The sequence below is a fragment of the Mustela nigripes genome, chromosome 4 (genome assembly GCF_022355385.1).
Source record: "Mustela nigripes isolate SB6536 chromosome 4, MUSNIG.SB6536, whole genome shotgun sequence".
NCBI classification, from domain to species: Eukaryota; Metazoa; Chordata; class Mammalia; order Carnivora; family Mustelidae; genus Mustela; species Mustela nigripes.
In genome coordinates this window covers 155,370,163-155,385,077 of record NC_081560.1, presented here as the reverse complement: position 1 = coordinate 155,385,077, position 14,915 = coordinate 155,370,163, and the positions used below count along the sequence as shown (strand labels likewise).

At 40.0% G+C, this 14,915-nt stretch overlaps 1 protein-coding gene across 1 annotated transcript; it reads right to left on the bottom strand.

Moving 5' to 3' along the window:
* Window positions 1–4,123: 4,123 nt before the first annotated feature.
* IFIT5 (interferon induced protein with tetratricopeptide repeats 5) lies at window positions 4,124–14,909 on the bottom strand. The gene is made up of 2 exons (XM_059398086.1): window positions 14,766–14,909; window positions 4,124–7,049 (listed from the first exon to the last, which is right to left on the bottom strand). The coding sequence occupies exons 1-2, from the start codon at window positions 14,768–14,770 to the stop codon at window positions 5,606–5,608; spliced, it is 1,449 nt and encodes a 482-aa protein (XP_059254069.1). The 5' UTR covers window positions 14,771–14,909; the 3' UTR covers window positions 4,124–5,605.
* Between the last annotated feature and the right edge of the window lie 6 nt (window positions 14,910–14,915).

Sequence of the window (14,915 nt, the reverse complement as noted above, 5' to 3'; positions counted from 1 at the left end):
CTTCTTTCTATTTATTTACTTGACAGACAAAGATCACAAGTAGGCAGAGAGGCAGGCAGAGACAGAGAACGGGGAAGCAGGCTTCTCACCGAGCGGAGAGCCCAATGCGGGGCTCGATCCCAGGACCCTAGGACCATGACCTGAGCAGAAAGCAGAGGCTTTAACCCACTGAGCAACCCAGGCATCCCAGCTCTTGTCTACTGATTTCTAAAAACAAATTAGTTGAAACAAATAATCTTTTCTATGACTCACAATCTGAATGGTTCCTGAATGTGAGAGTTTTATGAATTAGGTGCAAATGTTGGAGTTATTATTTACTTTAAGGTGAAAGAACAGGGTAACGGTCTATAAGTCATATTGAGGTCCCAGTGAAACGCCATGTGGAAGGGGAAATGGAGGAAGAACTGAACCTGAAAATCCAATTTTGCAGTGTAAAGGGCTAAGGTACATGTGCACGTGAGAGAGAGAAGGGAGGAAAACTTTTTAGTGGGCAACTTTGATGGATTTTGAGGAGTCTCTTCGTATAATTGATGAGGTGGAATTTGGGGAAGAGATTCAAGGTAATCCTGGGTTATCTCATTCTACTTTAGTTGATGTGGCTTCAGAGTTTAAGTCAGGCTAACATTCTGAGGCAAGATCCTTCCCAAACCTGATTCACCATTCTTCTTGATTTTCCCCTCAGTTATTTCCCCTAACCTCTTTATTTGGAGAGTTTGCACATAGCAGATTGAGATTTCTGTGTCTAAATTTGGACCGTTGTTAAACTTCACCTAACACATACACTGTTCCCCTGAGCATTTCTACTTGCAAATGGAATGTGTGGGATATAGAACAACAAAACCACCCTGCTAATGGTATTATAGGCTCTAACCGTCATTTCCCTACCTGGCTAATCCTCTGAATTACTTTGGGTGCTTTATAAATATAAACTTCCAGATTTCACCCCTAGAGGTTCTGGCTTTGTGGGTCTGTGGTCATACCTGGGAATTTAATTTTTTTTCTCAAGATTTTTTAAAATTTATTTGACAGACAGGGATCACGAGTAAGCAGAGAGGCAGGCAGAGAGAGAGGGGGAAGCAGGCTCCCTGCTGAGCAGAGAGCCCAATGTGGGGCTTGATCCCAGGACCCTGGGATCATGACCAGAGACAAAGGCAGAGGCTATAACCCACTGAGCCACCCAGGCGCCCCAGGAATTAGATTTCCAAAGAGCTTAACCAGTGACTCTAATTTAGGGTTAAGGTTGTGAACCACTGATACAATGGAGAGTGGACTATAAATTAGGTCAGATCTGGTTTTAAATCCTAGTCCCACCACTTAGTAGTTTAGTAGTTAGATGATTTTCAGAATGTTACTTCTCTGAGCCTGGCTTTATTCATTTGTGGTGTTGAGATGGTTAAATAAGGTGACACACTAAAGTGCCTAATACAGGGAATGAAAAACAGTATTTTTACATGGGTCTTTGCCATCACAGAATACATATATGTATACATACAGGCTGATCACACGGGTAACCTGGTTTAGTCCTTCAACGTTCAGATCTTTCCATACCTACTTTTATCCTCTACCTTTGTCACCTTGAATTTGAACGAGTCATGTTCAAGGCCTGGAGACCTCACAGAAGCTGATGAATAAGCTGGTAATGGCTTTTTCAGGGGCTGCTCAGCTTCACTGGATATGTCTTTATTTCCGTTAACCCGATCATCTTTGGTACTCCAGACACATCCAAAGGCCATAATACCTCCTGTTGGTTTATTTTCTGAAGTTGTCTGAGTTATAGTCAGTGGCTATCACTACAATGTGAGTATTACTTCTTCCCTCCATCTTCCATATACCACCCCCTTACCAGCCAGCCCTCTATGACGCTGAGATGGAGAGCAGATCTGAAGGAATAAAAAAGGAGTAAGAGAACTAGACTAAGGAGACACAGCCCCTGAAATCCCAACAAAAAAAAAGTTCACCATGGACTTCAGTGGTAAGAATGACTCTAGCTCCTTTTTGAAATATTTTACTTGCTACCAAGAACTGTATGGAGTAGGGAAAGAAGACATTAATTTGAATCTATATACCCTTGGTGTTTTCACTGTCAGTATCCAATACCAGTTTTCTTGATAATTTCACCCCTGTACCGTACAATCCACTTGCTTCCAGGAAGTTAATTTTCTCCCTATTCCTCAATTTCAAGGCCAGCTATGTGTCTCAAGCCTAACTAATGAGCATGATAACTTCCTCCCTGGCCATGATAACTGATCTGAGAATAATATGTAACCTTAGGTGGTCCTATCAAGACAGCATACTTGAACTTCTTATGTGGCTGGGGGAGCAGATATGCTCTTTTCCACTGCACTGGACAGAGTACATGTGGCAGCTATCTTAGTATCACAAAGATGGAGCTTTCTCAGAATGGAGCCAATGGATCAGAGCTCAGTAGAGAGTGATTATGTCTTGGTCACACTGCTTAAGGATAGGTCTTGCTTGAAAACAAGATTTATGGGGTGCCTGGGTGGCTCATTCAAGCATCTGCCTTTGGCTCAGGTCATGATTCTGGATTCCTGGGATCAAGCCCCGCATCAGGTCCCCTACTCAGCAGGGAGCCTGTTTCTCCCTCTCCCCCTGCCTCTCCCCTCCACTTGTTCTCTCAAATAAAAAAATAAAATCTAAAAAGAAAAAATCACCAAGATTTATTTTTGTTACCATTAGAAAGAAAACTTAAGTTGGGTTTTCTACTATCTCTAGTGTTATTTGCAATTGGCATTTTATATACAAACTCTTCAAGAGGTACAGGTTATCTGAATTGAAGTGCTGAATGCTACCAAGTCACATAAAATACTTTCAAAAGCCAAATGCTCAGGTATAGGATGTGGAAAAGATGCCTTAAAATGGCATATGTGGAAAAAATAACACATAGGTAGATACCAAGGAGAGATTTTGATTTTGGCTACATTCATAGAAATATAGTTTATAGAAAAAAGAAAGGATCATTCTACCATAATCCTAAAACCTCACTTTGGATAGTAAGTTAATCTCAGCACAAACCACTAGCAAAGGATAAAGACAATTTGGAGAGAACTAAAACTGACCATGATGTAGATGGGGATGGGGTGAAATATAATGGCATGTTTATCTTAAAAGGATTCTTAGGGTACATAGAATAATTTTCTTCAAATACTTTTAAGACCTATATAGTAGACATTTGGTTTATGGCTACTCAGCATAACTTGACTTATAATAATAGCCACTGATCTATATTTAGTGACTCACTTATCTCTTCAAATTTATCCAAAACTAGTACCGCCTCTGGATTATTAAATTACAACAGCCATTACATTCCCATTTTTGCTTAGGTCAGTTTGAGCTGGGTTTTCTGCCATTTGCAACTAAGAGTTCTGATACAAAATGTCACCTCTCAAAAGGATTAGATCTTTGAGGTCCCTAAAGACAGCCCAAAATGTGTAAACTTCAGGCCAAAAGTCTTCAGTTATATGGAAGAAACAAATGAGTAAGAATAAGGACTATCTGAAAATGAAATTATCATTTAGGAAGATAATTCAAGCTCTAAGTTTTGAAGGTTAATTGATAAAGGCAAATGAACTCTGAGGTCTTTTTTTAAACCCAAGACTCTATGAAATTACCTCTTAATAGTTTTACATTTTAGAAAGGCAAGAACAATTAATGACAAAATTTACAGTTATTATAAACGTACTTATTTTAGTTCAGTATTTTACAGAGTTGTATTTTTCATATGGTGATTTTATGCTTTATTAGTATTTATGACTTCTTATATATTGGTATGTTATAATATCTAGAGAATTTTAAAGTCACTTAATAGACTTTAAAGTCTAAATATCTAAATAGAGGCTTATAGTTGTATTGTATTGGTATCATAACTGTATTATATTATGTGTGAATTTTCTACTTGGGAACACAATTTTAATTACAACATTATTCTCAATAGGGGAAAATGACTTGTTGCAAAATAAAATATTTGCTGCAAAATGTGACAAATGCTTCTACTGATAGGACTTCAGTATTCTGAAGTACTTAGGTAAAAATCGTTCCCTTTCCCCATTCTCCCTTCTTGAATAAACAAACGGAATGAGTAAAATAAAAACAGCAGGGACCTAAGTAAAAGATTTTCAAATTTTAATTTATGAAATACATTGCAGTATGGATGTATGTTTGAATATGCATAGAAAAAGTATCTAGAAGGATACATATTAAATTGTTAACAGGTTACCATGCTGGTGTAGAATTAGGGAAGGGTAAAGGGGGGTGCCCCTACTTTTAAACTCATATGCTTCTGTTATATTTGAAATTTTACAATGAGAATTCATTACTTTTATAATATTCACAACCATAATAGAAAATTTTTTTTAAAAAGTAACAAAAAGTAAAAAACACACAAATATGTATACAGTAGTTTTAAGAGCTACATTAGAGGTATGGAGAATTAAATCACATGGCACACCTTTCCGCTAATACTGTGGTGGTAAATATAATTGTGTAGTATATAACCAAAGAAACAACATTAGAGAAGCTACTTTTAGCAACATCCCAATTAAAAATGTCCCCTGGGATAAGAGCCCTTAAACACTGACCCTTCAAGATGGATATTAAAACTGAAAGCAGGCCTTAACTATTCCTGTAGAATCTATAGGAAAACATGTCAATCTGAAAACTTTAGACAAAAGAAAAAGCTTCACAGAAGTAAATTTGCAATTATAAAACAATTAACCAAAGGCCAGAAATTGGGAGTATGAGAACAATCCAGTCCAGACCCAAAACCAAATCATAGAAATCTTGGTAATCTAAGGATGTAGGTTAGGGACATCTATTTTACCCATTTGTTTATCATTTCTCCCAATTTCTCAATTGGCCTGCTTTCTATCTCAATGATTTTAACCTAAGCATACTGGAATTTTAATAGGAAGGAGTAAAATTAATTTGGGAGATAATATTTGTTATTTCTCATGGGTCCTTTAAGTTCTGTATTTGAAGAAGTCTTTTTTTTTCCCCTGTTTTTTCTCTTTTTATTGAAGTCACCACAGATGACAAGTTTTTTTATTATTATGAACTTTCTTCTTTCAACAAAGAGGATTCTTTAGGTGACTATCAGGTTGAGAGTTAAACATTCTCATTAAAGTCGAAACATCTGTAACTGGAAGGGTCCATCTTTTGCAAGCTACATACTTAAGAGATTAACTAATATAATTTTGCACTCCTGAAAGAGTATTCCTGACCTAGGTGTCAGGGTTTATACAGAATTATACTCACTGTGTGAGTAATATGAAAAATTTGATAACATTTAATCAAAAATTACTATAAATGGCAAAAATAAAGGGTATAAATGGCCATATCATTTTTAAAAGTTACAAGAGCTGAAATATTTGTTTCTCAGTGGACTATATTAGTTTAATTTTTAAAAAAAGGAAAACAACAAAAGAGTCATCCTTATGTATATATAAAGTATTTAGCATGATGCTTGGTACATAACCATCCAAAAACAAAAAAGGCTCTATAATGAACAATGGGTTAAAATAATAAACAAAAAAATATAATGACCCAAAATGGAGAGAAAAGCTTAGAACTAATTTCCTAGAGTATGTATTTAAATAGAAAGTCGAAGCTCACAAAGAGCAGTAAGGAATTCTTCATTTTCTGGATCTACCTTTTGGGCCCTCTCATAGTACTCAGCAGCCTGCCTTTTTTCTCCTTCCAGCTTGTAAACAAACCCTAGCGCACTTAAACTCTGCACATCTGAAGCATTGTGACCGAGTCTCTTGACAGCCAATTTCTTCAGAGCACTTGTCAATTTGGTGCGTAGGGATGACCGGTCTTTGACCTTTAAGGCTTCTAAATAATGGTGGATAGCAGTACTTTCTGATTTACAGTGAAATTCCTGAAAGCGGCCATAGTGATAGTGGATCTGATGTTTGTGATCATCAGTTATGTTCTCCAGACGAAGGGCTTTTTGGAAAACGTCTTCAGCATTGCTGTACTGGCCTCCCTCAGCATACATGTTGGCCAGATCCGTGTAGGCAAATGCAAACATAGAGTCCTTTTCCACAGCTGCTTTGAAATGAAATATAGCAGATGTAATCAGCTCATCAACTTTCAATTTATCCTTTCCTTTAGGTCTGTTTCGTGTGGCCTTCTTGATTTGGATCATTTGTGCCCTATAGCAAAGTCCCATCTGGTGATGCAGGAAGGAAGAGGTTGGTGTCACCTCCAAAGCCTTTTTCAAAAGTTCCAGAGCTTTGTCCCAGGAATTTTTTCTCCTGTAGAATTTGGCTGCATAACGAAGGACATACGGTTGGGATGATATCTGGTCCAGGATTTCTTCAATATACCTTTCCCCTTCAGCTTCTGCATGTACATCTTGAAGCTTCAGTGCCAGAAAAACCTTAATGTAGGAGTTATCTGGGTTCAAGGTAACAGCTTTCCTCAGAGGGCCCAGGGAAAAGCTCTTTATAGACCCTTCTCTATCAGAATCATCCAGCCGGTACACTGTGATGGCATAGCCGATGTTAAATTCTGGATTGTCAGGTTCAACTTCCAAAGCCTTCTCAAAAGCTGCTTTAGCCCTTTGGTAATACTTTCCTCCAAATTTCAAGAGTGCCCATCCTTTTTCACAGTCAATCTCAGGACACTCCAACTTATAATTAGAAGGACTGGACAATTTCTTGCAAACATTCCCTATCTTGTCTATATACTTCTGAGATTCTTTGAGATGGTCCATATGACAATATACCCAGGCATAGTTTCCCCAAGTGACGAGACTTCGTATTTCCTCTTTGTCTGAGTGTTCTTGCCGGATTATTTCTTCTGCTTGTTCCAGGCACTCTAGAGCATCTTTATTTTGGCCTTTCAGGTGTTTCACATAGGCCAATAGGTTATAAAGAGTGAGTCTAGATTTTGTGGTAAGAAATTCAAGTTGTTGCCCAATTGTATCTTCCACATCAAACAGATCAATGTCTTCCTTAAGTAAATTCCATGTAAAGTGACATTCTAACTCCAACAGGATGGCCTTCAGGGAGTCCTTAGGAATTTCACTGTCAAAGATAAAATCCCTTTTAATTTTGAAGAAATGAAGGAAATAATCAATCCTTAAACCTTATATACAGTTTTTTGTTTAACAATTCTACCTTTTATTTGATCTTACAGTTAAAGCACTAGTCCTCTATATCTTCAAACTGGTTTCCCTGGTGTAGAGTTAAATTCTAGAAATATCCTCATTATTTATTGCAAAAGCAATTTTGGAGCGATGACAGGATTATCTATGTCACAGGATATTTATTCCCTTCTGGTAGTCACTAACCCATGAGTACCTCCAATTTTTCAGAAGGGAATTTAAAATGTTTTATTTACTTCCCTTGAAAATTAATAATAATAAATATATATAGCAATAATTAATATAAAAGTTCCATTTCTATATTATGAGTAGGAAGGGAAAGAAGAGGTACTAAATAAGAAAAAGGAGTACACTGAAGAAGACACAGAAACCATACCAATATATCATTTTTACAGAGGAAGGAAAGAAGGGAAAAAGAGAGGGAGGAAGGAAGAGAGAGAGGAAGAAAGAAAAGAAGGAACTCCTACAGAGAGAAAATGCACAGAAACAGATAGTAACTGGTATACCAACAGATGGGGAAAAGTATTAAATTTGAGATAGATAAAAGGAGACTAACAGATTTCCAGAAAGATGGGGAAAAGGGACAAGGAAATTTAGTAAGCTTAACAGATTTGATGTAAGTGCCACATCCTTCTGACCTCTAGAATTGTAGGCAACAATAGCTAATGCTTATTATTACCTTGTCACTGCTATTAAAATTCACTTCACAAATATTTGTTGAGCTCCCTTTGTGCAAAGCACAGTGTAATCTCTGCAGGGCACACTACAGGCACTATCTCTGAAACTAGGAAGATACAGAGGGAAGGGAGGGCAAGGAAATATTTATTCATTACTGAGACCATTTTATGTGCATACAAAGACCCCCATCTCTCTTATAGAGAGGAAAGCAGAGTTTAAGATAGTGACTATAAACAGTCTTGCCTGGATCACCTTATCTACCCCTGGACTCCTATTTACTTAAAGAAATAACCTCCTGCTTAAGCCACTCTAAATTAGGTTTCTATTGTCAGCAACTGACAAAATCCTAATTAACATACCTGGTTTTATTTTTTTTGCTTTGCTGATAGTGGTAGTGTGGACAGTCAAGAAAGACTGGGTGGCTCAGTTGGTTAAATATCTGCCTTCGGCCCAGAACATGATCCCGGGGTCCTAGGAAGGAGCCCCACATCAGGCTCCCTGCTCAGTGGGGGAGACTGCTTCTTCCTCTTCCTCTCCCCCACCCACCCCCCTTATGTTATCTCTCTCTCTCTAATAAATAAATAAAGTCTTAAAAAAAAGACTTTCTCAATCTATGATTAATCATAATTAAGAAATGTATAGAAAAAGAAAAAAAAATTCCTGTGCTTGCTTCGGCAGCACATATACTAAAATTGGAAAAAAAAAATTCCTGGGTGCCTGGGTGGCTCAGTGGGTTAAAGCCTCTTTCAGCTCGGGTCATGATCCCAGGGTCCTGGAATCGAGCCCACTGGGCTCTCTGCTCAGCAGGGAGCCTCTCCCCTCCCCACCCCCCCAACCCCCGCCTGCCTCTCTGCCTACTTGTGATCTCTGTCTGACAAATAAATAAAAATAAAATAAAATAAATTTTAAAAATTCCTTAAGTCTTCTCTCAGAGGAAAATGCCCTAATTATGAACAGTATCTGAACAATACAGGGTACGTGCATGTGAATGTGTGTTTATTTCCTTTGAATGCATACAAAGACCCCCATCCCCTTGTATGTAAAATATAAATATATAGTTGTATAAATGTTTATGGGAATTATAGTAATAGTGCCATCAAAACATTTATTGACCACTTCATGTCATATGTGTCAGGCAATATCCTAGTTGTAGTGGATAGTATTGAACAAGTTAGAAAATGTCTTTTCCTTGGCAATTACATTCTGGGAGGGGAAAAAACAAAAGGAGTTGATGAAAAACAAATATGTAGAAAAATCAATATGAAAACAAACAGACAACATAATTCCAGGTAGTAGTAAATGTTAAGAAAAAAATTCTGAGTAATGGAATTAAGAGTGGTGGTGGTTGGGAAGGTACTTTAGTTATAATTATGAAAGGACCGCTTTCGTAGAAAGGGGCTATTGAAGTAAGATCTCAACAGTGAAATGGAGGCAATCATAAAAGATCTGAGGGCAGAATGGTCTAAGATGGTCTCAACCAGGGTGCTTTTTGCTCCCTAGGGGATATATGGTAATGTTGGTTGTCACCACTGGAGGAATGCTACTAGCACCTACTGGGCCAAGGATGTTGCTAAATATCCTACAATGCACAGGTCAGTCCCAACAATGAATTATCCAGCCCGAAATGTCAATAATGTTGAGAATGAGGAAACCTGGTTTGGGCTGAGATCAGTGAGTGGAAAGGCCTTGACATGAGAACAAACTTGGTGTGTTCAGGGGACAAAGGAAGAAAAATGTGGCTGAAGAATAGTAAAGAGGAATAGCAGAAGATGAGGTGTAGTAGTAGGCAGGGACAGATGATGCAGGATTTGGGAGTCCATGATAAGGAACATAAGTTTTACCCTAACTGCAATGGGAAACCACTGGGGGAAACTTTTCAAGTAGAAAAATGATAATGTTTGATATAAGTTTTTAAAAAATCCCTCTGGCTGCTGTGAGGAGAATGAACAATCAAGGATCAAGAGAGGAAGTTTGCAAACTGATATGGAAGCTATTTGTTCAACCAAGATTAACTGAGAAGTACAATGTAGAGGGCATGTTCTAAGTGCTGGGATACAGCAGTGATTAAAACAGATAAAGCACCCTGACTTCATGTAGCTTATATTCTAATAGGGCAGTGGGGTGGCCAAGAAAAGATTTTAAAAAAAGAAAGAAAGAAAATATAGAGTATGTTAGATGGTAATAAAGAGGGAAAAAAAAGCAGAAAAGGAGAAAAAAATGGGAAGTTGCCAGGGAATTTGAGAGGTGGTTAAAATAGAAAGAGCAGGGTGAGAGCAAATCTCCCTAAAAGAGGCTTGAAAGCAGCTGTCAAGGAAATCTAAGGAGAGATGATGCAAGCTTACACTGTGGTTGCAATGGAGGGTTAGTGAGGACTGCATTGGTTATATTTGAGGCAGAGCTGACCGGTCTTTCTGATGAATTTGGTGTGGGGAGGACCATGAGGAAAAGAGAGAATCCAGGATGATTCCTATGCTTTTGACTTGAGGAAGTGAGTGGACAAATCAAGGGGCCTATATGGAAATGTTAATTTTGAGATGTCTATTACACATCAAAGTGAAGATGCCAAGTATGAAATTGGATATTAATGAACATAATACTGGGGATGAGGAGGAGTGAAGTTAGAACTAAGAATATAAAATCAGGAGTCACAGACATGCAGAGGGACTTTAAAACCACAAGATCTAGAATGAGATTACTTAAGGAGTGAGCATAGACTGAGAAGAAGGTAAAAAACTAAGCTGTAAGACACTCTAGGTCAAGTAGACTAGAAGGATCAGGAAAGGAGACAAAGAAAGAATCATTAGTGAGGGAGCTGGAAAACTAAGAAATCTGGTATCAATGAAAGCCTAAGGAAGAAAATGTTTTAAGAAAGAGAGATGAATATTCAATGTGCAAAATGATTCTAAGAAATTCAGTAATTGAGGACAGAAAAGAGATCACTGTTTTGGCAGGAGTAAAGCTGTGGGGGACCAGGGTAAGTGTTTCAGAATAAAGGTAGGGATGAAAACATTATTGGAGGGTGCCTGGGTGGCTCAGTGGCTTAAGTGTCTGGCCCTGGGTCATGATCTTGGAGTCCTGTGATAGGGTCCTGCATTGGGCTCCCTGCTCAGCAGGGAGTACGCTTCTCATTCTCCCTCTGCTCCCCCAACGCCCATGCCCTGTGCTCTCTTTCCCTCTCTCTAATTAATAAATAACATCTTAACAAACAAATAAAAAAAATTACTGGAGTGGGTTGAGGAGATAATGTGAGGTAAAGAAGTAGATATGGGGAATAGAGGCCACTCTCTCAAGGAATTTTACTATGAAGGAACTAGAGAAATAGAGCTGTATCTGGAGGAAGGCTGATGAAAATGTCAAAATAATTTTTAACCACAATATTTTTAATAATGTAATGATATGTTATGATATGCCAATAGGAATGGAGAAAGGGAGAAAATGATGCTTGTAGAAGAGAGGCAGGGATAACTACAAGAAAGATGGAACATGAAGCTTAAGTGAAACTATACATTGTTAATATTCAAAACTTTATCTCCAGCTTCAATCTCTTAATCATTGTTGCTATGCCCTTTGTCATCCAGCCCATGTCTACTTCTCTAGCCTCATTTTGTACAACCTTCCTTCCACTCCCTGCACTCTAACCATACAGGCCTTTAAAAAAACTGTTACTTCTTCTGGGAAGTATGTATCTACCTCAGGGCATCTGCATGGGCTTTTTCTTCCCTCATTTTGTGAACTCTTCCTCAGCGAGTTCTAGCGCTTACTTAACTCTCACAATTCTGGTCTTGACTCAAATGTCAGCTCTTCAAAGAGGTGTACCCCTGACCACCTTGGCTAAAGTCTAGTCTAGTCTAGTCTATCACATTTCGCTTTCTGTATAGCACTTTATATCAGTATTTGGTGGGAGTTGGGAAGGAGGAGAAGAGTGTTTTAAGTCAAATACTAGCTTGATGTTTTAAACTGAATCACACAGACTTTTAGGAACTGGAAAGGGGTTGTCCTAATAGCAAAAAGTGACAGAAGTTACAGAACTGAATTAATTGCACAATTAGTAGTAGTGAATGAAAAAATAAAAGCATTTCATATTTATAACCTAATCTCTGATCTAATCTCTGATCTCTCCCCTGAATTCTAGACTTAATGAATTTTCAGTTCACACCTTCAGTTAGTTCAGTTGGCATCTCAAATAAACATAAGCAATCCAGAAATCTGCATTCCTTGAGCTTCTTCCCCCCTCAATCTTTTTTGGCACCTCTAAGTTCCACAGGCCAAAGAATCCAGGAGTAATCTGATCTTCTTTTTCTCTCAACCTCTTATCCAATCCAGTTGGAAGTCCTGTTAAATCTAACACCCAGATAAACCTCAAATCCAAGTACTTTCCTCCATTTTTACTGCCGTTTTACTAGTCTAAACCACAATTACCATTCCTTTGAGCTGGAGCAAAAATCTGGTCTTCCAGCTTTGGCTCTTGATCCCCTCAGAGTCCAACTAAACTTTTGAAAATGTAAACCAGATGATATCGGTCTCCTGCTTAAAATCTCCCAATGCCTACCCAACACCTTAGATATTAATCCAGTCCTTGCCACGTCCTTTAAGTCCCTGAAGGATCCCTTATCTATCTGTCCAACCTTTTCTCCTCCTACTCTCCTCTTCATTCACTGTGTTTTCGACCTTGACTTTCCTATCTTGAACATATCAAGTTCAAGGACTTTAAATCTGGTCATTTTACCCTGGGAATTTTCTGCTTCTAAATCTTTGCATAACTAGCTCTTTTCTATAACTCAGCTCCAACATTCCCTACCCAGGAGGCTACCCATAGCAGAAATATCTAAAATAGTCCCCTCCATTCTAGGTTACTATCTTAGGCCATTACATTATTTTCCTTGTAACTCTTAATACTTTCTCAATTGTGTTAATTACTCAATTATCTATTGTTTATCTATTGCCCCCATTTAAATGTAAGCCCCATAAGAATAGGGACCTTGTTCTGATTTTATATTTTTCACCACTGGGTCCCCAGCACTGTGTCCCTGGAATCTATTATTCTAGGCAGTTAATAGAAGCTCAATAAATAAATATGTGTTGAATGAATGCAGTTATATACTGGCAGTTTCTGGCATGTCCAGCCCAAAGGTATAGGCTTAGTGTAAAAAGCACCTGGATTCCAGACGAGAGAATTCTTACTAGTTCTTCACCTTCTGCTAATGGCTCCAGGCTTTCTCCCATTTCAGTTTTCCCCATCTCATTTGTCTTAATATCTTGGCATGCTCTCTGTCTGGCTTCATGTTTGGATTTTGAAAGTAAGTTTTAGGCTGTTTCCCATGGTCCTGACTGGGAAACCCAGTATAACTGTCCATTTGTAGTTGTTCCTTTTTCTTGTGTAACTGCATTCAAATCATGGGCAAGACATCCCCTTAACAACCTGCCCAGGTCCATGGCAAATGGGCTTACCAGCCCCCTGCCCATCCATACAGTATAATGAACACGTTTCTGTTGCAAAGTTTACACCAGCCCAGCTCAAGGACAATGAAGAGGGCTGCCTCAGGTAATATGAATGTAGTTGTGAGATCTCAAGGGGATAATCAGTCACTGAAATGCCTTGCCTAGACTGTGGAATTTAAACCCAAATGGATGCTATGCGAAGTTTCACTTTTCAAAACTCTGTCTCTGGAAAGCTGGCAGAGAGAGGCTATTGTGTCTGAAGAGGCAACATTTATCTTTAGGGAATTTGGGGAGTTTGGCCAGGAAGGAGCAGTCTTTCATTGTCCTTGGGGGACAGTTAAACCCCAAGTGGGTTCCACCCCTCTTCCAGCCCATCCTGCATACCATTGGGCCCATCCCTTTTCTTCTCATTTATTCAGACATCTTCCTGATACCTCCTTCCCTTCTTACAGGTATTAGAAGTGAAGCACTTATTAAATCTCCTTTTTACTTAATAATAAACATTTGCAAATATTAAGTAGCAAGCAATCAACTAACACCACAGTCCTAAGATTGGGAGGTCATTGATTTGTACGTATAAGAAACAGACTCAAACAGACTTAAAACTCTGTTTTAAGCAACTTTGCATTGGGTCACCCATCTCGTAGGTGTTCAGAATGAGGATTTCGAAGAAAGGGCTGTGTGCTTCAGGAGCCCATGGGCTTATCCTCTCATCCTTCTTACTAACTGCGGTTCACTCATTGCGCACAGGGCAGGGTGCCTGCCCCTGGGGACACAAAGTGGGTGAGAAAAGGACCCCACTACCATAAGGCAGTAAAGGAGACAGAAGAGAACACCACACACACACACACACACACACACACACACACACACCCTTCCAACAGCGGACTGGGCGGAATAAGAAGAATCGGGACGCGGTACAAAGGCAGCTCACAAGAAGGAAGAACTCAGACTCAGAAACCAGAAAGGCAAAATGGCAGTAGCCGACCTAGGTGACAACTGCAGGGCTGCGGCCAAATCGTGTCTGCCCACATCGGGGGGAAATGGCAGCTGCCATGCCGGGAAGGGGAGGAAGGCGACGGGCCTCAGGAGACGCCTGCCACGTAGAAGCCGCCTGGAAGGCCCCTGGTGGCCGCCGCCAACCAAGCACAGTCGCCGCCGCCGCTGAGAAGAGCCGCAGGGAGCTCTTCTACCGGGGAGCGTCGCCTGCTCCCCTCCCAAGCCTACCACCCCGGCCGGACAGTCCTGACCGGAGAGGGTCGGGCTTCGGGGAAGCGCGCGCTAGGCGACCATCCCCGCCAGGCCCGACTCCAGATGCCCGGATCCGAGTCGCGGCTCCCGAGAGGACGCCCCAAACCCGACGCCCGGCTGCTGGGCGCGAGGGGCTCGGCCACTCGAAGGGCCGCGGAACTGTGCGGTCAACGGGCTGGGGAAAAAAACAAAACAAAACAACAAAAACACCACCTGCTTGAAACAAAGGCCTACGCAGTCTGGGGGCAGAAGCAGGGAAAGCCTTTACCTCATGGTGGCTGGGCGCTGCGTGTAGCCCCGGGAGGCTGCAGTACCCTCGGGCTTTCTCCTCAGGACTGGAATCCCGGCCTGCGGAGCTGCGGGGCGCGCGCGAGAGTGGATGTGTGCGCGTGCGCGGGCAGTGTGGGCGGGCGGTGGG